Here is a 25,582-nt window from a genome sequence, read left to right on the forward strand (position 1 = left end):
CTCGTTTTCCCAAACCTAATGATGTCCATGAAGAAGTTCAGTTATTAGAAACCCATCCTATGGTTGATGTGGTTTGCCCAGGCTATCATACCCAGATTGACTTTGTTTTCCCACCAAATAGTTTTTTTCCAATTGTGGGAACGTATAGATCTCAAATGTGTCACTTATTAAGTTCTGAGACTAAGCCTAAGTACTTTAGGTTAATAGAATCGACACATTTTCTTAAGAATGACCACTACTCTTACTGTGGTCAACTATGTAAGTCATATCTAATTGACTTAAAGGATCCTCAATTATTTAGGTTATTACTTCGTGATTCTAAGTTCTTATTTGAGTTTCTACAGACTCTAGGACCTAATGATTCGGATCCCATCTATGAGGAAATGCATCCGAAGAAAATATTTTATTTAGACCCTTTCATAGAACCTGAACCTGAACCACAGTTAGCGATAGTTATCAGGAAACTAGGTAAGGGCACGCTAGTCTTGTTCATTTTCTTGGTTTACTGCAATTTCCTTTGGTCAGCTCTATTTGGTTTTGAAGACCACAGTTATTCCGGCTACTGTTATACGGTTCGAGTTGATTAATCCTTTCTTAAGTCTAGCTGAAGACTTTAAACTTAGCACTTCTTGGGAGGTAACCCAATATTCATGTGACACGGTAATATCTTTCCTTTCCCTCAAGTGATAATAGTTTCTCCCTATTCATGCTTTTAATTTCATCTTTAGAACATTGAGGACAATGTTAGATTTGAGTTTGGGGGTATGGGATAAACTTTTTAGTTGCATTAAACTCCAGAGCCTAGAAATCTATACTTATTGAGGTAGGCACTAACCAATCTAAGTGGATGGAAACATCTTGGTTATAGGAGTTGAGGAACCAATCTGATTAGATGGAAACATCTACAAGAGTCTATTCATAAAAGCACAGACCTCAGGTGTTAGGAAAAAAAATGGTAGTTTCGCCATATCCTCGTGATGGAAACATCGAAAGAATCCTGATCACTTCTTTTTGTTTTATTTTTACCATTGCTAGGGTGAAATAGAGTGACTGAGATACACCAAAAAAAAGGAGAAAAAAAAAAGAAAATGAAAAAAGACCAGACCATCAGACCAACCGGAATAAAGTCAATAAAGTCAACCACTGGAACCCTTGTATATGCCAGTTGTGTTGACCTAGAGTTAGGATTATCGACTACTGGTTCCCTTGTATATGACAGTGTGTTGATATTAGTCCAGACCAGTATCTCAGTACATTATGATAGGTTCACCTTAGTCAACATCATCCATATTTTTCTCTACATCCATCTTCTTAATCTATCCATGTGATTGGTTGACTCCGGTTTATGATGTCCAGAAACTATCTTAGTAGAGCTGTGTCACTTTATATGAATTTTAGTATGCTTGAGTGCAAACTCGTGTACAACAATTGGAATTTCGCATCAGGGTACTTCCTCATGTAGTCAATAAGTATATACCAACCAAGGAGATTCTTTAGTGCCTTCCAAGGTTCTGCGTAAATAGCTAGGGTCTGGAGTAAAGGTTTTTTGGGTACACCTCTGGTAAACCCTCCGGAGACAACACTCCGCCACTAGGGCCACCTAGGGGTTCAAATGATTTTCCTTTCTAGAATAAATTTGCTCGAGTACTAGCAAATAATAAGTTTGGGGGTATTTGATAGACGCATTTTTGTGTCTAATTCATCCTCAATGTTTCGTATTATTAGTACTTGTTTTTGTCCTTATTATGGTGTTCTGTGTGTTTTAGGTATTCTTTGGAAATAAACAATTTTGGAAAAATCAGCTCGAAAAGTTGCCCGGGGCAACCTTGAAGTACAATTGTTATTCAGACTCTCACTATTGGTTAAGGGGCACCTCAGTTGGACACCTGCTATTCGCACCACAGTTCAGGATAGGGGGACACCCTTCCTTCTTCTCAAATTCAAATAAACTTTTTGGCGGGAAAATATTTTTACTCTCTGGCAGATTTTCAATCAACAAAATGAAGGTGTTATAGGGAGATTAAATCGCTGAAAATTTGTGGTATTGTTCCTGGGACATTTAGAAATCCATTGCAAGTGTTGTGGTCGATTAAATTTGGCTAGAATTGGCTAGGGAAGCCACGAACTGGAAACAGGGGAGAACGTGCAGAGAAGAATTATTCACGGGATTTCTTGTGTTTGCGTATGGCTGAGATGATCTGGGAGAGTTATAACTATTGTTTGATGCGTATAAAGTCTAAACAAGGGAAGAATCAGAGCTGGAAACGCGTGGAGAAAGAAAATATCTCAAAATATTCTCTCTTCACTGCGCGAGTAAATAAGAATTATTTGGAGTTATTGTGAGGGATTCAGTGTGCACGTGAGTATATAAAGGCTCCTTGGGTCGACTACCAGGGGTGTCGAGCGTTGGGAGGAGAAGATAGGAAGCTGCAGAGGAAGAATCACGAATTCTCTCTGCTGCTGCTGCTGCTGTTGTTCGTGATGAAGAACATGAAGAACGGACCTGTCAAGACAGTCGTTTAATAACTGTCGTAGTTTGCCTTCATTTGCAGCAGTTATTCAGCGACTGCGAAACAGTGTTCACAACACTTTCTTTTTATCGTTCTTTTATAGTGGATACTGTAACGCTTAAAAACGTTGCAGTTTTCTGATTTTCACCATTTTCTCCATTTTTCACCATTGTAAATCATTTTTGAGCCATAATAAAATATTTTGAGAGTATGTTTATCATGATGAGCTAATTCCCTCGTAACCAAGGAAATGGAGGAAGCTATTTACGCAACATAAATGGGTAACTATTTCATTTTATTATATAATTCACCTAATCGCTGCTTTTGCGGAGTTTTAAATTGTTTGAATGATTGTCTTAATTATTTGTTATTCAGTTTGATAGGTTATGCTTGGTTTAATCTCTTGATAATCTATGCTTAAGGTTTACAAATAATGTTTGAGAATTTGTATAATTGATAGTGAATTAAAGATAAAAAAGGACTTAAGAATTGAATAGAGTTTTGAAATATTTATCATTCAATTTTGCGTAGTAGTGGAATCTAGTGTCTTGGTTACCTCTCGCCCAAATTGTTAATATTTTGTATAATTATTTATTAAGTCTAAAAAATTATCCTTCACAAGTCTGAGAGTTTGAACCTCATTACTACAACCACAGAAAATATTTAATCATAGCGCTAGTGGGAAACTAGATAATCGCGGTTCATCTTTTGTTTTCGATTGATTTGATTGACTAACGATGGTTGAAATATGATTGCACCTAGTTTTTTTATGCTTGAGAATCTTCTATTATGATATAAGATTCACTCAAACTAGTTCAGAGTTTCGACATGAATCTTTAGACTATTGTTAGTTCTAAAGACGATCTTGTGATAATCCATTGTTAACAGACTCCGTTCTGTGTGTGATTGATCACAAGAGATTCAAGTGATTATGTGCAGGTTTATATTGAAGATATAAGAAGATTTGAAGACGAAGAAGTTGTAGATTTCTGATTTGTGGGTTCATAATCTTTGGTGTGCACAATACTTGTTTCGGTAAAAGAGGATCCAATTAATAATCGGTTTATCCTTGTGATAGATTGGATTGATTAATTAAGTAAATCGGCATCAACACAATTCTTTGGATTAAGAGTGTTGGTTGTCTTAATCTTAAACAATTACTTCGGTAATTGAACATAAGATAGATCTAAGGACCTGACGAAAGAGTTTATGTTAAGATAAACAGAAGAGACTTTGTCCGGCTCATATCACTTGGTTGAAGAGATTTGATACCAAACAGATTTGTTGTTCCTTTACTGTTTGGAATACGAACCAAAGGAATTGTTCCAAGTGCGTGACTTATTTATAAGCTGGAGGCATGGGAATACAAAAGGAACTAGGTGAACTATAAGTTTAGTTGCTTGGTCTCAACTATACGAAGTTAGGTGTAATTTTTTGTAGTGGCTTAATCTTGAGAGTATTCAATTCTGGACAAGGTCCTGTTTTTTTTTGCATCTGCGGTTTTCTCGTTAACAAAATCTTGTTGTGTCATTTACTTTATATTTCCGCATTATAATTGTTTTATTAGAATTAAAGTAAACTACACAAACGTTAATTCCTATTTACTTGATAAGTGAATCCTATTGTGTTTGGTTAAGTCCGAACCTTTTTATCAAGTAACATATTTCGTTGTTGTATTGTCTCGATTTCGTATCCATAGACGATCACACAAAGTGTGAACCGGTTAGTTGTATTGTCTTGACTCAATTCATAGACAATCACTTTCGGAGAAGATAATTATAGGTAGAAAAAGTTTTAGCTAGAGGTATATTTGGGTACCCTCGCCTTTTCACAAATTGCTTATGCTTCTAGATAGTCTTGCACATTCTTCTTCTCAGCACAGGTCTTCACAGTGTTGAAGTCTCCACCTATGCACCAATATATTCCAGTAACCACAGACATTATCCAGTTCAACCCCAATATCAACTCTATCAATAGGATTATTAGGTCCATACACATCTGTAAGAATCCATTCAAAACCATCTGATTTATTGATGCAAGAGATGGATAAAATATAATCACCAACCAGTGAGTTCGTAACTTCCAAAAAGTCCTTATCCCACAATATTAAAATTCCACCTGAACTCCCAACATATAGTTGGAAAGTCGAACCAAACTAGCTACGCCCACAAATTTGCATAACATCAAAACTAGTACACTGCATCGTCTTAGTTTCTTGAAGAATTATGATTAGAGCTCTTAAAAAACATTAAAAGCTTCATAAAAATATTAGCACAAGATATAGATATTGAATCTATCACTTTATTGAAGCTTCCCCCACACTTAGCTCTTTCTACACTCGGAAGTGGATAAACAACATAGAATTCGGGAACTTCAAAAGGTTTATTAGCTTGGTGAACCTGCAAAATTCTCGAATCAAACACATCAAGTGGTGGATACTTAAAATAAAAATAATCCGTTAAAACTTTAGAAGCACACAACTTTAATCCTAGGTGAGGTGTTTTTTAAGAGTTGGGTTAACAACTCTTTCAGAAACTACTTCAATTGGATGGAAAGGATCAATAGATATAAAATTATGCAAAGGATTAGATAAACCTTGTATGTGATCCTCATCGCTCTTAATTAACATTGAATTATTTACCTCAATTATATCGTGGTCCTCTATCAAACTTTTATTATCTAGCTTAATTAGGTCTTCCACGACTTCAATCAATTTGGTTTCATTCTCAGTCTCTTTAATTGCCTCATCATCGGAATCAGAATCATCCCCAAAAAATTATAGTGCATTGATGCAAATCCTAGGGTCTTCCTTATGAGTCTACGACAAAGAAATAATCATGTTTTTTTTTCTTGCAAATCAATCGGCCTAAAAACATTGTAATCTGGATATTCATTGTAACGTTGATATGCATTCGAGTATGTTACACCGTTCATAACAATGGTTCGGTCATACCAAGGCTCCTCGTTTCGAATAGGCGAATGATTTTTATTACGATCCGGAGTTGGAATAACTTCATCATTGTTACTTGGAATATCCAAAGGTTGTTCGTCTTTAAAACAATTGTTGTCGTCCATAGGAATTTCATAATTGTTTTAGTTTTGAGGTCATACTTCTTCTCCATCCCATTTTTACCAAGTTGAGCAATCTGTTCATATAATTTCTCTGAATTCCTTTGAATTTCTCGATGTAATTCTTCTCAATATTGGTGTTGTATATTCTCAGCCATTATTTGGATAAGTGGTCAAGACCAAGTCTCCCCTTGTAGATGGGTAAAAACAATTTACAGGTTTTCACGGAATTGAGGAGACGATAGTGCGGAGAAAGTTCCTTGAACCGAGCAAACCGCTTAACCCCACACAGATGCACTGTAAGAAGAGAGTGCTTTAAGTTTGAGAGATCAATCTGTACGACTCCAGCCTAAACCAAGACAATGATCGTTCCATAGTCAATTTAGTCACAAATAGGATGGGTCGATCTGTAGGAGGGAGGCTGAGAAATGTGTGAGATCAATGGTGATTGAAGATTGTAGGTGTGTTGTGTATTCTGCGTGAAAAATAAGATAAGTTATGATTGATTGAATTTGCTCTGTTGAGAGTAACTTCTCAGATGTTGAGTTCTTAATATCTTATTATCTATTTGATGAGAGATTGTAAGTTGTTTCAATTATGATTCAGAGACTTATTTATATTGCCAGAATTGTAAACACCTTGATCCCATGAAGTGTGACAGTTGCTGGAGTCAAAGAGTTGAGAAGTGGGAAATCGTGTTAAAACCAGTTGCTCATCATGCGGAGACTTGGTTGATTTTTCATCCAGTACTTTGCTAACTCCTCTAATTGCTTGCACGACTTGCTCACATTCTCATCGTGTGTATGAACACACATGTCGTAGACCGCAATACCAAAACCCTTGTTAATATCTCCCATGTGACACAATTGATGTCTCGTTGTTGTGGAGTCTGCAAGGCAGACATGTATTTAGTTAGTCAGTTGTTGACTTTATGATACAATGAGTTTTTGTATTTCCAAGTCGAACGTGATCTGCAAATGTTCTAGGATTCATAAATCATCGAACGCGTCTGTTGAGACAGAGAGGTTCGATAAATTGTTGAATATTGATAGTTGAGCTAATATTCCTTAGTTTGAGCAAATATTGCCCATTTGAGCAAATGTTGCTCGTTTGATGAATTATTGGTAGCGGGACCAAATAAAATATTAATTTAAAATACTGGCAACTGGACCGAGTATAATTAATTAATATGTTGATCATGGGATCAACATAAAATTATTAATGTTTGAATCTGCTCAGAATTATGTTTTGCAGAGTTTTGGATTCGAAAACCTAATTTTGATCAATTGCTGATCAATTGAAAATCATCCAAGGAGGGACCGTCTACATGGGATGATGGACAGGCCATGTAGCGTCTAGATGCTCGAGTGAGCAAATACCAAAGTCTTTTTATTTATAGGTAAAAACTGTTTCTGTTGGTTTTGGTAAATTTTGGTGTATGGATGAGAAACGAATCTATATCTAAACAAATGTACTGCACGGGAGTACTTTAGATTCGAGAGATCAATCTGTACAATCCTGGCCTAAACCAAGAAATGACCGTTCCAGGCTTGCGTTGGTCACAAAATAAAGGAGAAGTGTTGGTCTTAGGGAGGGAAGCAAAGAAGGTGTTGAGACCAGAATGGTTAATTCTGAAGGTGTGGTTATTTGATGACTTGTATCAGAATTTGGTAACTGGCTTGCGGGATTAAAGCTATCAGTTCTTTTTATATTTTTCTGGATAATGTGTTTTTGTTTTCACCAAAACTTGTTGTTTGATGGAAAATAGGTAAAACCTATTTATACAAGTCATAATTGAATACACCCTGGTATCGTAGGAAGTGGGAGTGATTGAGTGATGGAAGAGTGGAGAAAATGTATAACTTCCAGAAACCACGCCTCAACTGTGTAGGAAACGGGTTTGTTCACACCCATTACTTCTTGTCACCACTAACTGCCCTGTTTTCCTATCTCCTCGAGAACTTCTAAAAATATAACTAAATACTAAACTTCTCCACAACCAGGATTGCTATTTTTTCTAGGTGCTCATGTCATGTGATTATTACTAGAATGACTCCTCTAAAGAGGTTGAGTAAAGTAGGTCATAGTTCGGTGTATTTACTTATTCGTTATGTTTTCCATGGCATGTGCAGTTGAACTCATATGTATATGTTGTTTGATTTGGAATTTTGTGTTCGAATATGATTTGAATGTCTTGGTGAAAGCTTGTTTATGAACATAGGACAAGTAGGGGTTTTGATTTCCGAAGAGAATCTGAAACTTGGACATGGTTAACTGGTTATTGGCACATCTCTTTGTCACAAACTCAATTGAGCTCAAACGTTCGAGTGATTTTGGTTTTAATCTTGGCTGTTTCAGGTCTACAGCTAAACCCAGAAAGGAATTGAAGTTCACAAATAAAGACTGCGATGATTTTATTAGGCCATATGCAACGGATGCCATAGTGTCTATAACGAACGCGCAGTCAGTTTTCTTCTGAATCTTTATTGCTTTTCTTGAATTCAATGTGGGATTCCCTTAATATTTCTTTTTTGTTTTGTTGCCCATGCCTAACTTTCGTAGGGTACAAAATATGAGCTGGTGGAGCCTGGTAACTTTAAAAATGTGGTTCTTTCGAGACGCCTTCTTACCCATATCGACTTCACGGCTAAAAAGACTGGTGTTGCTGATGCTCCGGTGGAGATGTTTTTTGCTGAACTGATAACTGTCAGCAAAAAATATTATGATTTATGACTGTTTGTGTTGGCAACTCTATCAATTCGTCTTGCAGGAAATAAAATCAATGGCTGCTGTTATTGCATGGATTACAATCTTCAGCATCCTAGGGATGGAGGATTCATGGCTGGCCGTGACGGATTATTCACTGATGGAGGATTATACAGTGATGAATGAAAACTATAATCCCCTAGCTGGATGACAGTGAACTTTTTATGAACATAACAATTTAGAGTTGTGTGTATTGAACTTAATTTAGAGTTTGGCTATGTTCGCGTAGTTTACCTTTTGATATTTGTCTCTGAATGAAAATCTGGCCTCTGTTGTTTTTAAAGGTGTTCCGTAAAAATATTACCTTTTCGTTGTGTACCTCTTTTTCCTCGAAAAAAAGAAAAACACTTCATGGTGCCACAAAATGTGTAAGTAGTCAATCTGATCGTACTTGCTACGTATTCTTGGAAGTTCCATCCAAACCACCGATTCGAACTTTCCTAATGGATTCATTCCTATACTCCAGAAGAATTTCTCCAGTTTGTGGTTCACCGTTATGTATCCTCCTCTCGAGTCTGGAGCAGCCAAAAACGCATAGCATGGAAAAAGTATTTTGGTGACTCAAAACTATCTTGGTGTGACCTTGTCGAGTTGCCAACATCCATAACTCATAGATTTGGGCCTAGCATAATCTTTCATAATTTAACTTAACCCGTATCCAACAAATAAGAGCGGGAAAGATGGGCGCCAAATTTCCCCCGTGTTTCGGATATATATTTTAATATTCTCTGAAAAATCAAAATTGGTTTAATATTCTTCATCGTTTCCTCCATTTCCAAACCTTAGAGAGAGAGAAAGAGAGAGATTTAGCGAGAATGGAAATCCTAAGATCTCAAAAGAAAATCTCTGCACAAGCTGCCATCCCAACGCTTCCGGTGTATCGATCTGCACCTTCACTTGAAGTAAGATTAGAAGATTTTGAGTTGTTCGCTATTGATCGTTTACGAGGTATATATACCTAATTAGATTCTCGTTCCATGAAGATTTCAATTTTTGGCTTTCATTTTATTTTTCTTTAAAAAAACAACACCTAGGGTTTTACAGTGGCAATTTCGTAAATAAAAAAAACGACTGGTTCATTTTTCAGTTCTCACTGGGATTTCTAATGGATTATCCCGTGGAAAGAAACCTGACGAAATGGAGAAATTGGTAAAATCTCTATCTCTCTTTCACTTGTATTTTTCAACATTGATGAATTAGTAAATCTGAATTTGTTCTTTTTGTTGGTATTATAAGGGGAATGATTTATGGAAAGCGAATATGAGGCATCATGACTCGTCTAGAATGTTAGATAAAGATATTATCTCGCATTTTGTTCTTCGCTTAGTCTATTGCAGAAAGTAAGTGTGCTATATTCAATCCGTTATTTTTGATTTGTGTTATTGACCTTATAGGTTATTAATTGAGTAATTGTCTATCTGACTACCTTTTGGGATAAAATTCAGTGAGGAATTGAGAAAATGGTTTCTTACTCATGAGACAAAGCTCTTTGAATACCGGTTTCGTGTGGAAAGCGTTGAATCTCAGGTAAGTATTTGGTATGTTTATTAGGTTAATGGTTTGGTTTTCTGGGTTTTCTATAAATTTAAATTGTTGTTGTTTCATGTATGTGCAGAAGGCTTTAATGGCTGAAATTGGCTTCCCATACAAAGCAGTCGGCATGGGAGAATTAGAGGTAAACTACACAGTTCATTTTGATCATCAGTCTTTCTCTCTTACAAGCAATGATATGATACCCAAGTGTGTCTGTTCCACTCTGGACCTCTGGGTGCATGGTTCCACTAGTCATTTAGTACTTTAACATTTAAATAACAATTCTTATTTATTTCTTGTACAGGATATGAGAGAAAACTTGAACCAAGTTGCTCGTTCGATTGGTCGACCGATGCTTACTTGTAAGAATGGATAACAAGCTTAGCTTCTTGGATATCTTTCTGATTTTTGCATTGTGTTGTTGACGTCTGATGATCTGTTTTTTGTGTTTCAGCCGATGCATTGTTTTTCAAGGTTCGTTGTTTCTTTTCAGGAAGAGATCGCCTCTATGTCATGCATTGTTTTTTAAGATACTTTGTTCATGGTAATTTGTTATTGATCTATGACAATGGTTTGGATGAAGGTACCATTTGAAGAAGTACCAGAACTTATTGGAGGCCGCAAAGTATATATTCATAAAGGTTTTGCATATGTTGCAATGAACCAGGTAAATGTTTATCTGTTAGCTTGTTACCCTTTAAACATTTTACCTACACAAGGAACATCATCTTGCTTCCATGTCACAATTTAGTAATATGTTTGTGTTTTATTTGTTTAGGCAGTTAATGTCGTCACCGGTATGTTTCGCAGCAATTTATCGAAGGCTCTTGTGCTGACAAACAGGTAACTTCTAGAACACAATATCATCCTCTATTTTAACTTGCACAGTTGGATGAAAGTGTAGCATGGCTGAACATTTTAGCTTTTGTTAATGTGTTTGTTCACCTGCTACTGATGTAATTTTACTTTCAAATCTGCATATTAACCTAGAATTTTTTTATGGGTATTACTTATGTTGTGATCTTAGTGTACCATTGCCAAGATTAACCACGTCATAAGAGGCATTACGTATCTGTTATAAGAGGCATTACGTATCTGTTAAACCAAAATCACAGAGCTGTTTTGTAACTGCAGTTACAACTTAAGTTTAGGCTTCATTCCTGTCATTTGAATAACACTATGAGGCCATGCGCTGTATTGCTCTTTTCAAAGTTTACCTATCCTTATAGACTACAAACGTCTCCTGCATATGAAGTTATACCTCACAGAGGTGGCAATCTAGTTTTTAAACATGCTCTACTACAAGTGGGTTGCTAAACTTACAACATACTTTTGCTTGCAGAAAATGGACAACAACCTTAAAGGAGCAAGAAAAAGATCGTCTAACTCCTGTGAGTGAAATCTACATAATATCTTATAGACCTTGAAATTGGCAACATAGTTCATCCTGTCCATTATATTAATTGATAATATTTTCTCTTTCAGATTGTCGAAGCACTGAGCACAAGCTATTTAGGTCCTGATTATTCACAGGTACCTCATTTCTCTGTTCAGTTCAATTGGTTTTTCAATGAACTTTACTGCAATAAGATGTTGAAATTTTTCCTCTGTACGTCTTCTATAGCCAAAGGAATATGCAGAGATTTCAATAAAGGACATTGATAAAGTGGCCAGTAGTTCTTTCCCACTTTGTATGCGCCACTTGTTTGAAAAGGTAATGTTGGTTTATGAATTTTGTTTCATTATCTTTCTTCAGATAATCGTCATATTACTTGTTCTAGCCCTCTCTTTTCTTTTTTTCTCATTCTTTGTTTTCCGGATTGTATCTTACGGCATTCTTATTCTATGCAGCTGAGAGAGGATCATCATTTAAAACATGGAGGAAGAATGCAACTGGGTCTTTTTCTGAAGGTAAGTTTTCCCGACACATACATGCGTATAAGTCATACAGTGCACGTGAAACGTACTTGATTCATGCTGAGGACATGAGTTTCTCTTGAAACTATATAGATTTAAGTCTAGTTATCTCCAGAATAAAATTTTATGTGTAAGTTTATCAATAAGAGGTTTGCCGTGTCAAAGCTGGATTCCTGCATATAATTATCCGATCCTTGAAGATAAGTATACTTGACAGAGGTATAATAAGAAAATAAATATCTACAGGGCAAAATATGTGTTTCATCTAAGAACATTCCTTTTCGATTTATTTTTTTAGTAACTTATAGTTTTCTATTGTACAGGGGGTTGGCTTGAACTTGGACGATGCTCTTACATTCTGGAAAGCAGAATTCTCTCAAAAGGTTTGTATACTATACATGTGCAGATACTAATCTCCATTTTATTTGGGTTAAATTTGGATCAGAATTTGCTGTGCCACATTCTTATTGTAAAGATTTCAATGCTATTAAGATCATTTTTAGAATTTCAACTACAGTTAACCAAATGCAAGAACCCCTTTTCGGCTTTGTTTTCTCTTTAGTTTGTCAACCTCCCTTAATATGACTTTTGAATCAAATTCTGGAATAATGCCTCACCATTTACATATTTGGCTCGGATGATTTGAGTAACTAGGTTGTGCTTGTATAATGTGATAGATACCTTAGTTTTTCAAATTCATCATGTAATGCTTGTATTTTTTTACTCCTTTGGTATAGGTTGGATCTGAGAGGTTTGACAAGGAGTATGCTTACAGTATACGACACAACTATGGAAAAGAGGGAAAGAGAATCGTAAGTCATCTTTCACAGAAATTAGTTGAGCTCTCAAATGATGTATTTGTAAGATTTTTTTCTTGGCTGGTGCAGGACTACACACCCTATTCTTGTCAAAAGATCATTTCATCAACTCCTGGTGCAGGAGATCAGCATGGTTGCCCCTATCGAAATTTCAGGTTTACTCTCTAATATCATTATGTCTATGCACAGGATATCAAAGAGTTTAGGTTTCGACCATGTTTTGTTCATAAGATAGCATCTTGAAATTTCATCTCATCTTTTTTCACCTGATATGATTCCTAAATTTCTGTCCTACTACTGGTTCCATCCAACAACAGTTTAAACCCAAATATTTGCTAGCTAATGAGAGCCGGAATCATTATGTGCACTTTTGAAGATTAAACAAACCAAGTGTTCTCAAGTTTTATCGCACTCTCCACACATTTCGATTACATACTTACGTTGCCTTTGGTTTTTCATTGATAGCAAAGAAAATTTGGAAGCTGCCCTGAGTAAAATGGGAGTAAGTAGTCGTTTGATGGGGGATGTGATGGACAAAGTAAAAAATAGGCATTATCAGGTATACCACACAAGATCTTAGTTTTGATGTTATTAACATTTGTGCCTATGTATTTACCAAATTAGAATCATTTACAGTTGGCATGCACCTTGACTTTCGAAGCTGTACATGCTTCATCTTGTGACGCTGGGATCAACCATCCAAATCAGTATTTCATTGACAGCCAAAAGATACTGCAGGCGAAGGTAATGAGGCACCTTATCCCACAACTCATTCTTCATCAAACCTTTTTATTTCTTATCTTTCCTGAATGGATCTTGGGCACCCGTTTTTATATGAACCCATGGTACAGTCTTCATGAACTACTACTATACAAGTCAGCGCCCTGCATGTTGCCCACCTAGTGATGATAGATATCATGTAGTGCCTGTAAAAGACTATGTTTCAGGATGTTCCAATTGATTTATTAATGTGTTTTTGGTTTTGTCCATACGAGTATGGTGTCTTCAGATGTCAAATTCTTGAATGTGGCTTTATTGATTGAACAGACTCAGTGTTGAGCCTTTTCTACAAGTTCAGTACTCATCCTGACCCATTTTCTAACATATGCTAATAGTTCAGACTGTAGCAAAATTATTTTTTCTCAAACATCTTTGTCAAATAACTTTCCTCAGGCCTCTTGTGGTTGTTAGTTCTCCACAGATAAATTTTGATGTACTCCCTCTGCTGATGGTAAAATTATGTCATTTGCCAGTTCAGTTGTAGTTATCCCAAGTGAATTGTCTGCATCCCTATAAATGATTAACAGTTGTTTTGGTGTCTTCTAGTGAATGGTGGTGATAAGTTCAAGCCCAGTAGTCATATTTTGAATCAGACTAGGGATTTTGTTGTTGGTCTGTCATGTCAATCTGTAGATATTAGGCATTATATTTCTTAGAAAATTATGAGGTCTCTTAGACATTATGTTGTTAATTTCAGGTCACCAACAGCATTACTGTGAAGAATGAAACGACTTGACATTATTTGGCACTGAGCAGCATTCAGATTTTTCCTATATAAGCCCCCACGAAAGCAAATACATTTGGGTGTTTTCATCTCAACAGCAGGTAAAGAGACGAAATTCTGAGTAAGCACCACGTAGTGGCACTTGGACATTCCCCACCTATGTCTCCAATCAAAGTGGTACGGTTATTTTGTTATTTTCCATTTATATTATGCTCAAAAAGGGATGAATTTCTGCACATATGCACCTTTTTTAGAGTATATAGCCTTTAGTGTAATTCCAAGTCTTGTTCTGACAAACAAAAACAAAAAGAACAGGGAAAAATATGGGAAAGTAGCAGACCTTAACCATGAATTCTGCTTCTTAGGTCATCCTTGGTAAGAAAGTTTGTTAATGTATAGAAGGAATATTAGGTGGTTTAATCAGGTCATATGTTGAGCTGAAAGTACTTTATATGTAAAACTCATGTATTGCATTTACATCCCCTTGTTCATTGGGGTTTCGCCACTTCTATTATTTGACTTAAAACCAGGTCTATTTACTTCCAGCTTTATGGTTGTTCTGTTCATTAGTGCATTTTGGCCTTATTATCCATTCCTCTGGATGCAATCAATATTTTCTTTTGGTTTTCACTTTATATCTATCTATTTATTTTTCTATGGTCTGTAAAACATAGAAGAGAGTTTGATCCACTTGGCTTTTTACACCCATGATCACCATAGATTTGCCTTTTGCATTTATGGAAAAATGTTGTAGTGGAGCTATGTAAGTGGTGGGTTTGGTCTATAGGTCTAGGCCCTAGGTATCCCCCCATAAACCTAGTTCTTTATTTCCTGCTCTTTTTCTAGGTAAATTCTAGTAGAGAAAAATCTGAAAAAATTTAAGTGGGTAGGGTTTTTGATGGGGGTTGAGGAAACATGTGTTGTGGGGATCTCTTCTCATGACCCCCCACCACCATCTTTAATTTACTGGCTGCTTCTTTGGTAGTTGGTTTCAGAGTTTTAAAGTTTATGGGTTGGAGATGTTGGGAGAGAACAACATTACAGGCTTTTTTCAATGCGTTCACGTGGCTTTTCCTACCAATAGCTTTCACTTTATCATCACATAGAAGAAAACTGAAGGAGCAAATCTCATTTTTAGTTTTCAATTAGTATCATTTTTTACCAGGCAAATCTTTGAGTTTTTGTACTTTGGGGTTTAGTTAGATCCCATAACTAGGGTAAAGTATATACCTCAAGATTCTCACTCATCTAGGGATTCTTACTGTTGAATATTTGTACTTTTTACCTGATGGTTCTTTCCTTTCTTTTTTTTTCCCAATAAGTTGATGTGATCAGTTGCAGTTAAAAATCAATGAGAATAAAGAAGCGTATGAAAATCTTTCCAAGGATATCAAAATATTCCAACACTTTCCACGAGAAAGATACAACAGATTTCCTCTGCAAAGTAAAGTGAAAAGATTCACAAATTATATCATTTCATATTACATCACCCCCCCCTTGGTATTGTGGAAGTTTATCCATTGGAAAACTGAATGTGATCTCCACTGTTCCAAACGAGCCATCTGTAGCATGAGTATTTGTTCTTGTTTTTTCCTCACGGTGCACGCCCACAGTTACTTAGGCAAGACGATTGCACTCTAGAGAAAGACACAAACCTTGCTTGTGAGTCAGTGATCTCCATTACAAATGCTTCAAAAGAAAACCCATCACATGCAGTGTTTTGTTGACTCATCTGGCCATGTTACTTGATAGTGACTTTCATTTGTAAATGCCTCGAAGATTTAGCAACACCACTTTGGGATTGACCTTGTTGACCTATAAAATAGCGCTAATTTCGCAAATTACTCTTAATATCTCTCATATCTCTATTATAGAATGGTAACATCGGACTATATTACACTGTTAAGTGTTGTTTCATGCCAGACGCAAAAAGCCAAGTGCCAAAGTCTTTTCCCAAAGGAAAGCAACTCATCTTGTTAGGAAACATCCAATACAAATTGAAGAAGTATGGGCAAGCATGGGATGCATGGCATATATCACAACTCAACTTTGGAAACTAAAAAGAAAAGAAGTCTCATAATTCAAACTTGTAATAAAGGGGGAGTGTAATCTATTCCATGGCCAAACTTTGTAACTAAGGTAACTATCAAAACTCAAAAAGAGGGTTGGAGTGGGGATGAAGTAATTGACTCCTACCTCTAAATTGACACAACAATACAATTTTTTGGATTTCTTTCAATAAAGATGGTGAGAGTTGAGTTTCTCCCAATTGAGTAATCTAAATTTCTGTAATGGACCCAATACTAACATATGAGTGTATGTTTCAAAGCACCTATCTCTATCTTTCACTCACATTGATAAAACACACACAGCTGCAAATATTGAAATTTCATTATAGGCTTTTCTTTTAGAGTTAGTTGTATAGATAGAAGAGGTCCCCTCCTCCCTCTCTTTACCTCTCTTCCCATTGCCTTGCACACTGGAAAACCCTATACCAGTAGTTGTTTTATTTTCCTTGCTTTCACTTTGTCTGTCTCCAATATGAGTTCAACTAGATCCTCCTCCTAGTCATGCATGCATGATATCATTTGTTGCGTCTCTTTCACTGCGACTCAATTATTTGCGCATTAAAAGGGGCACCGACATATGTCAACATGAGGTAAATACTCCACTCTTTTGCTCAATAATTCTTACTGTCAAAAACAAAGTGTGAAAAAACGCCATCATTCCATTCCAATCCAATCCAGGGTTTCATGAGGCAGGTAAAATGATAAAAGTGATGCCCATCATCATTAAAGCTTCGCGGGTAATAGTTTGATAGAGTGGATGAGATCTAACATGAGAGTCCGTAATATAGTCTTGTTATCTACATGTTTAAAATCACCTCTTTATCTACGAATGTTACGGACAAAATTTGTACATTTAAAATAACATCTTTATTTACGAATATTACGGACAAATCCATCCAGATTATGGAAGATAGTATGGTTGGTTAAAATACATAATAGATGATTAATTCTTCATCATTAAAACTAATTGAAGGAATAACTATGAAGTTTTTTTTCTTTTTATTTGAAATATTAGATTTTGATAATATCGATTTTACTATTCTACCGGAAAAATCTGACACCTTATCCTGATGATTTTGGGAATAGACTCCTTCAATCAACTATCTAAAAGATGATTTAACTAGAAGATGTCATATAGTTTTGACTGAGGGATGTCATATGATTTAACTTTTTAATAATTAGAAGTTCCCAAAATCTCCGCTCAATGCCACATTAAAGAAACTGGTTAAAGTACCAGTAGGTAGAGCCTAGTTAGTTGAGGATCAATCTCATATTTTATGTTGTTGTTGTGTGCAGCAAGAAGCAACTGTGAAGCCTACTTTTTCATAATCTTGAATTCTTGACTTAATCTCACTAACATGCTCTATACAAAGTTATTTGCTCAAGTACAAGAGTTGAATTATATGTCTAATGAATGTTTAAGGAATTAACACTAACTCAATCATTAGAGGTGCTGTTTGTCTGTCCGGCACTCAGGCTTAGATCAAGAGATTTCGCAGTGCTTTCCTGTTGTGTACACATATATCTCACTATCAGACACGTGTATATAAAGAGGTACGTGGAAAGTATGCAGGCCAAAAACATCAAAACATGATGAGTCACGAAACACCAAATAAAGTCCGAGGAGTTACTTTATCTCATCCCCAAAAGAGAAGCCAAGATCAACGGTGGAGAGAAAGTTAGCTGACACGGGCTGACAGGGGCAGAAGACACTTGTCTGACACGAGCAGACCCCTCAACTACCCACATTAAACACTCCGAGCAGTGTACGTGTCGACCAACCTGTGAAACGAGCGAAGATGCCTCTGTGGGATCAAGGGGGAAACGCAGACCTCCGCGCGATGGACATAAGGACACAAGAAGATAAGGTTCCAACGGTCTTCAGAGATGGGTCCCACGTTCTAACCTTATAAATACCCAATCTCCACCAAGAGGAAGGGGGATCGAAAACATCAGGAAGGAAAGGAGAGAGAGAGAGAGAAATAGCAAAGGTAAGTTAATCCCTGAGAGGAGAGAAACATGTAAACACCAATCCTCATTCAACTATTCGTGTAACCGTGAAGAACATAGTAGAACAACAAATCCCGTGGATGTAGGCCTTAGTGCTGAACCACGTAAACCATGGTCTTATTTACATTTCAGCACTTTACATTCATTTAGCTCCGCACGTGTTTGCTTATATGTTTTGTTTTTCTTAATACTTATACCCCATGCACAAACGCCACGCCTGGAGTGGTTGGATGAGGCCATGATAAACCCAAAGGTTTTGAGCCAATGAATCAACACCAGGGAACCGTCATCATAATCTCCCTAGATGTTAAAGATTGATTGTGAGCGTTGGGACACGCGCGCGGTTCGTGTGCTCACAATTTGGCGCTAGAAACAGGGAGATTATGATGACGGTTCCCTGGTGTTGATTCATTGGCTCAAAACCTTTGGGTTTATCATGGCCTCATCCAACCACTCCAGGCGTGGCGTTTGTGCATGGGGTATAAGTATTAAGGAAAACAAAACATATAAGCAAACACGTGCGGAGCTAAATGAATGTAAAGTGCTGAAGTGTAAATAAGACCATGGTTTACGTGGTTCAGCACTAAGGCCTACATCCACGAGATTTGTTGTTCTACTATGTTCTTCACGGTTACACGAATAGTTGAATGAGGATTGGGGTTTACATGTTTCTCTCCTCTCAGGGATTAACTTACCTTTGCTATTTCACGGTTACGCGGTTCGTGTGCTCACAATTTGGCGCTAGAAACAGGGACTTCGTCCCGGTAAAAGATTTATCTTGTCCTGTGATTTCATTTTAATTTGGCATATGATTACCTTCATTTTATCAGCTCGGACCGTATAGATCATTCGTCAACTGTATTATGTTCAAAAACCCACCTTTGGTCTTCGATAAGAGTTATTGTTCTAAGCGGGTTATTGTTCTAATCCGTCGGATTTACGATTTTCGTAGTTTTTATACTAAGGATCGCTTTTAATAAAACTCTAACCCGTAGTTTATAGCCTGCGGGTATTAATTCCCTCTTGAAAAATTGTATTTCACCAACTAACCCGCTTCACGCGGATATTCCCGTTTCTGTTATAACTTATGCAGAGAGAACGTGTTGCGAGTAAAGAAGGCAAGTTTACGCGAGATTTCAGCATCAACAAAAGGGCACGTGATGGAAAAGACGCAGGAAGCAGGAAAACCCAAAGCTTTGTCAAAAGAAACGCCCAGGACAACCCCGATCATCACCCGAAGCAAGCAGAAAGGAGATAAAGCTAAAGTGACCAATCGAAGGCAAGATACTGCAGAAATCACGTCACCCATGAACGCTAATTCAGTTGCAGCGGCGGCTCTCAGAGCAGCAACGACAAAGTACGGGGAGGCTGCGGTAGTTCCGAAGGCTGCGGAGGCTAGCAATACCTTCGCCATGAGTCAACTTAATCAACCAAGAGAAAGGGTGGATGAATCCAGAACATTCCAACCCGCTCACCTGCTAACATTTGGAATGCCACTAACAAATAATCAGAATCAAACCATACCGGTGGCTCTGGCACCACAGAGGGGCGCTCACTCCAATTTGGAAACACCAGCAACCGAAGCTGAACCCCTGCCACCTTTAGTACAGACCATGGAGGAGGGAGGCACCACGGCAGTAGCGGCACGCGCTGGGACTCCCAATCAGGGGTCCAACCAATCACACCGACTAATGGCTGAGCTAGAGGAACTGAGGAAGAACCAGGAGGTTTATGCAGAAGCTGTAGCTCTGTTGGCCAGAGAAAATCAAGATTTAAAGGAGCGGATTGCTCTAAGCATGAAGACCAGCCAACAACTTGATGAAGCAAGCTCCAAAGCACCAGAGCCAAACCAAGACTGTAGAGTCGTCCTAGCGGCCAATGAAGGCGTGACAAGGAGACGTAGCGTATCCGACCCGGATTATGACGATGGAGAGTCAGACGGTGATGAGCTGAAGAATTTAGAGCACCAACGCGCAATGGAGGAACTACGAGATGAGATGATGGCAGAGATCAGGCAATTAAAAAACAAACAAGGTGGGGGAAGGTTAGAGGAGGTCATGAGAGAAGCTAACTCCACGCCCCTAACGCATCGCTTGGCCAACACCCCTATTCCACTGAAATGCCCTGTCCCGACGTTCGAATGCTATGATGGATCCAGCGACCCTGCTGCACATGTTCGGTACTACAACCGTGTCTTAGCTAGATGGGGTCAGAACGACGCCGTACTCTGTAGATACTTCCCGTCAAGCTTGAAGGGATCGGCGTTATCATGGTTTGATAATCTGACACCAAACTCCATCCACTCATATGACCAACTCGCAGAGAAATTCTTAAGAACATACATGTACAACAAGACTGTAAACACCGGGATGGATAAGCTCTTTTCACTAGCAATTGTCTACAAGGAAACCACGAGGGAGTACACAAACAGATGGCATAAGATCTGCCAAGCCATAGGGAGCGTGGACCCAGTGATAAGCATCAACTGCTATAAATGGGGCTTAGACCGAATGAGTCCCCTATTTGTTGAAATTCACGGGAGCGTGCCCAAGACAGAAGGAGATCTCCGAATAATTATCGAGAAACACGCTCGACTTGAAGAAATTCAACGGGAAAACCCGAGGGCATATCCGCAGAGGTCTCACCGCACCAATTCAGCGGAACAAACCAACGGGGCCAAAAGGGGTTACTCGGATGAGGGACCTCACGAAGATAGGAAGGAACGGAGGGTTGAACGAAGTACAGGCGACCGAAAATTCGAAGATCAGGTTTACACGAAACTCAACGCTAGCTATGCTCGTATCCTACGAGAAATCAAAGGGAGGGAAAACTTGGAGCGGCCATGGTCTAAGGGAAAGCAGCCCCCAAGATCCGAGAAGTCTAAAGATTACTGTGAGTATCACTGTTTCAACGGACACCAGACCGAAAAATGCAAGAACCTTAAAATAATGATCCAAAAATTAATTGATGCGGGAGAACTCAAACATTACATATGAAAGGAGGTTACCGAGGACAGATCCAAACGAACCAAACTAGTCCAACTTCTGGAAGAAAACCGAACAATCAACACCATCTCGTGTTCCGAAGCCACAGGACCCTCACTCACAGCGCAGATTGGAAAAAGGTTACGGAAGCAATTCGAAGACCGCTGCGAGTTATATAAGGTCGATGGGATAGCGGTGGACGAACACGAAGAATGGATGGAATCTCCTATCATTTTCGATGCCGAGGATATCGAAGAAGATATGGAAGACCATAACGATCCCTTGGTCCTAACATTACCAGTAGCTGGATGTAACCTCAAAAAGATCCTCATAGACGGGGGAAGCTCTGTAAATGTCCTATTCTATGATGCATTCAAACGGATGAAGCTCCAGGATGAACAGTTGATGACCTCTTATCACACCATCTACGGATTCAATGGAGCAGCCACGAAGCCCTTGGGAGACATCGTGTTACAGGTCAACGCAGGGCCCATGAAACTGGATACCCGATTCAGTGTGGTGGACACCCCTTCCCCCTACAACGCTATTATTGGACGACAATGGGTGCACAAGCTCAAAGGAGTTGCGGCAACATACCACCAATATCTCAGATTTCCAACACCTGAGGGAGTAATGGAAATCAAGGGAGATCGCATCACTACGCGAGAGTGCCAGGCCACTCAGGATCATATCAACAACGAGCAAGAAGAGAAGCGAAAAATCCGAAGAGTAAAAAATCAAGAAACCGCGAAAGAGAAGGCCATAAACCTGTTCCTCAAGGAAACTACAGGGAAGGGCTTGACGAAAGATGATAATGTCCTAAGCGCAGAAACAAGTACTTCAACAACCAGCGAAGAACAGAAACACGCTAAATAGCAATTAAAGAACGTCCCAGTCCTCGGAAACCCGAAGCCTGTGTTCACACCAGTGGAGCCCGTAAAGGAAATCAACATAGGAACGGAAGAAAACCCGAAGATGATCAAAATCGGGACCATAATGGACGAAGGAAGGGAACATTCCTTAACCAAATTACTTGAGGAATACGCGGATGTGTTCGCCTGGAAGCTAGGAGATATGCCGGGGATTGACCCAAAAGTAATCCAACATGAACTACGCACCAAACCGGGCACACCCCCGTTCAGGCAGAAAATACGAAAAGTGGCTCCAGAATATCATGAGGCGGTAGAAACGGAACTTCGGAAGCTACTAGATGCAGGATTTATCAAGGAAGTCAAATACCCTACCTGGATCTCCAACATGGTCATTGTTCCTAAGAAAAATGGAGGGGTTAGAATATGCATCGACTTTACTAATCTCAACAAGGCATGTCCAAAGGACAGCTATCCCCTGCCGAGCATAGATCAACTGGTTGAAGCAGTTGAAGGGTACGAAGAGCTGTCATTCATGGACGGATATTCTGGTTACAACCAAGTAGCCCTGGCAGAAGAAGATCAGCCACACACAGCGTTCTATACCCCACATGGCCTTTATTGCTATACCAGAATGCCTTTCGGGCTCCGAAACGCAGGGGCAACATACCAGAGGATGGTCGATGCTATCTTCAAGCCATGGATTGGAGGAACCCTAGAAGTCTACGTGGACGACATGCTCGTCAAAAGCAAGCTGCGTAAAAATCACCACCAGGACCTGAGGAATATCTTCGAAGCAATGAAACGGCATCACATGAAAGTGAATCCGGAAAAATGTACTTTCGGTGTCACCTCGGGGAAGTTCCTCGGGTATCTGGTGACGAAGAGGGGCATCGAGGTAGACCCAGCTAAGATTCAAGCCATAGTAGAGATGCCGTCCCCAAAGAATCTGAAGGAAGTGCAGAAGCTCAATGGGTCCATAGCAGCGTTGGGCAGATTTATTGCACGGTCCTCGGACAAATGCAAACATTTCTTCAATATTCTTAAAAAAGGGAGCAGGTTCGAATGGACCGCTGAATGCGAGGAAGCATTCCAAAAAATCAAAGAATATCTAGCTTCAATCCCAATCCTGCAGAAACCGGACCTGATGAAGTTTTGGCACTATACATAGCAGCAACGGAGGACGCAGTCAGCGCGGTATTAGTCAAGACCAATACAAAGGTAGAACAACCTATCTATTACGTCAGCAAGACACTCAATTCCGCGGAAAGAAATTATACTAAGATTGAACAACTCATCCTCGCACTGGTATGGGCTACCCAAAAACTGAGAACCTACTTCCTAACTCACCTTATCAGGGTACCATGCAAAGCACCATTGGAAGCAGTCCTCAAAAGCACGGGAAAAGTGGGCCGAATAGCCAAATGGAACACCCATCTGGACCAATTCAACATCATTCATGAAATTCAACATTCTCAGAAGTCCCAAGTGCTGGCAGATTTCTTAGCAGACCTCCCCCTAGACAATGACGAAGAGATTAAGGGAATACCAGAAGCCGAGGAAGAAATCAAGGATCCAATGGATATCCTCGAACCTGCGAGTCATAGACAATGGGAAGTCTTTGTCGACGGATCTAAAAATAAGGAAGGAGCAGGAATAGGTATTGTCATTATCACCCCAACTGGAGAAAGGATTATACAGGCACTTAGATTGGAATTCAAAGAGCATACCAATAACATTGTTGAATACGAAGCTGTCGTACATGCCCTACGTATAATAATAGAGATGGGGGTAACCGATGTAAGGCTAACAAGTGATTCGCAACTTGTCATACGGCAAATTGGGCTCGAGTATAATGTGTACGATGACACTCTTTCAGCTTACATGGCCTTGGTCCAAACATTGGCATCACAAATCCCGAACATTAAGTTCCGGCACTTATGCAGAAGAGACCTCAGGCACGCGGATGCCCTAGCATATATATCATCCATGCTGAGGGATAAAAATGCCGAAGGTATTAAAATAGCGAGGGTATACGAGCCTTCGATTGCATCTCAATTCTCCTTCGCTACCAATCAAGATGTGATGGAAGAAAATATCGAAGACCATGTAGGAGAAGACATCCATAATGACTTTGATGAAGAAGACATCCTGTTAAGAGCAAATCAAGACGAAGACTTCAGCAACGAAGATGACTGGAGGGTGACAATACAGGCCTTTCTCGAAAAAGGAAGCTTACATGCGGATCGGAAACTAGCTAGGAAGATGCTCTCCAAAGTGGAAAGATATGATCTTCGGGAGGGGGTCCTGTATAGAAAATCCTTCCTTTGACCATTACTACGCTGCTTGTCCCGGAAAGAGGGGCATCGAATTCTAAATGATATCCACTATGGTGACGCGGGGAATCATAGCGGCATGAGATCACTGGCTGACAAGGCAAAAACGCAAGGATATTACTGGACGACCATGGTACAAGATGCTGCGAGGATGTCCCGACGATGTGAAAAATGTCAGCGCTTCGCGAAAAAAATCCACGCGCCGGCAACAAGGTTAAACTCTATCGATAGCCCGTGGCCATTTGTAAAATGGGGCGTAGACATCGTCGGGCCTTTCATCGAAGGATCAGGGAAGAGACGATTTTTGATAGTAGCCACAGACTACTTCAGTAAATGGGTGGAGGCTAAGGCCTTGGCCAGGATCAGAGACGCAGATGTGTTCACTTTCATATTCCAGAACATCATTTGCAGATTTGGTATACCTGCGGAAATTGTATCTGATAACGGAAAGCAATTACAGGGAAAAAATATAGACATGCTCTTCGACACCTTCAAAATAAGAAAGAACAAGTCCACCCCCTTATACCCTCAAAGCAACGGACAAGCGGAAGCTACCAACAAGACCCTCACCCTTATACTCAAAAAACAATTAGACGAGCATAAGGGAAGATGGTGCGAACAACTGCACAATGTCTTATGGGCATACAGGACAACACGAAGATCCGCTACCGGGGAATCCCCGTTTCTTCTAACTTATGGAGCTGAAGCAGTCATACCTACGGAAATCCTCATGCCAACCACGAAGACCGAAGCTTGGGAGAAAAACCTCACAACAGATATGATGTTAGAAAGGTTGGACGACTTGGAAGGAAGAAGGGAAGTAGCATTGCAAAAGATGGAAAATTATCAACGAAGACTAGCAAGGGAGTACAACAAAAAGGTAAAGCTACGGAATTTTGTAGAGGGACAGTATGTGTTGAGAACAATCCCACGGTATCAGCAAGAAAAGAAATGGGGAAAGTTAGCACCTACATGGGGAGGACCTTTTATGATCCACGACATTGCGGGTAACGGTTCCTACTACCTTCGTAATCTAAAAGGCGAGGTCCTCCGGCATCCTTGGAATGCTAAATGGCTCAAACCATACTTCCCATAGAAGCAACGCAGATTTGAATCTGCTTGGAGTATACCAGAAGAAGAAGGGAGCCTGACCGCTCCACATGTTTCTATCTCTGGAAGAGGAATTGCAGACCTCAA

The 25,582-nt window shown here is 39.1% G+C and overlaps 1 protein-coding gene across 1 annotated transcript; it reads left to right on the forward strand.

Annotated features, from left to right (window-relative positions):
* The first annotated feature begins 9,118 nt into the window (after positions 1–9,118).
* On the forward strand, positions 9,119–14,646 carry LOC113277287 (probable DNA primase large subunit). The gene is made up of 19 exons (XM_026526417.1): positions 9,119–9,293; positions 9,433–9,494; positions 9,582–9,685; positions 9,791–9,872; positions 9,961–10,020; positions 10,183–10,240; positions 10,333–10,352; positions 10,462–10,545; positions 10,657–10,721; positions 11,221–11,269; positions 11,364–11,411; positions 11,503–11,592; positions 11,730–11,789; positions 12,119–12,178; positions 12,533–12,607; positions 12,683–12,768; positions 13,079–13,172; positions 13,250–13,357; positions 14,091–14,646. The coding sequence occupies exons 1-19, from the start codon at positions 9,161–9,163 to the stop codon at positions 14,127–14,129; spliced, it is 1,377 nt and encodes a 458-aa protein (XP_026382202.1). The 5' UTR covers positions 9,119–9,160; the 3' UTR covers positions 14,130–14,646.
* The last annotated feature ends 10,936 nt before the right edge of the window (positions 14,647–25,582 follow it).

The sequence above is a fragment of the Papaver somniferum genome, chromosome 5, assembly GCF_003573695.1.
Source record: "Papaver somniferum cultivar HN1 chromosome 5, ASM357369v1, whole genome shotgun sequence".
Classification (NCBI taxonomy): domain Eukaryota; kingdom Viridiplantae; phylum Streptophyta; class Magnoliopsida; order Ranunculales; family Papaveraceae; genus Papaver; species Papaver somniferum.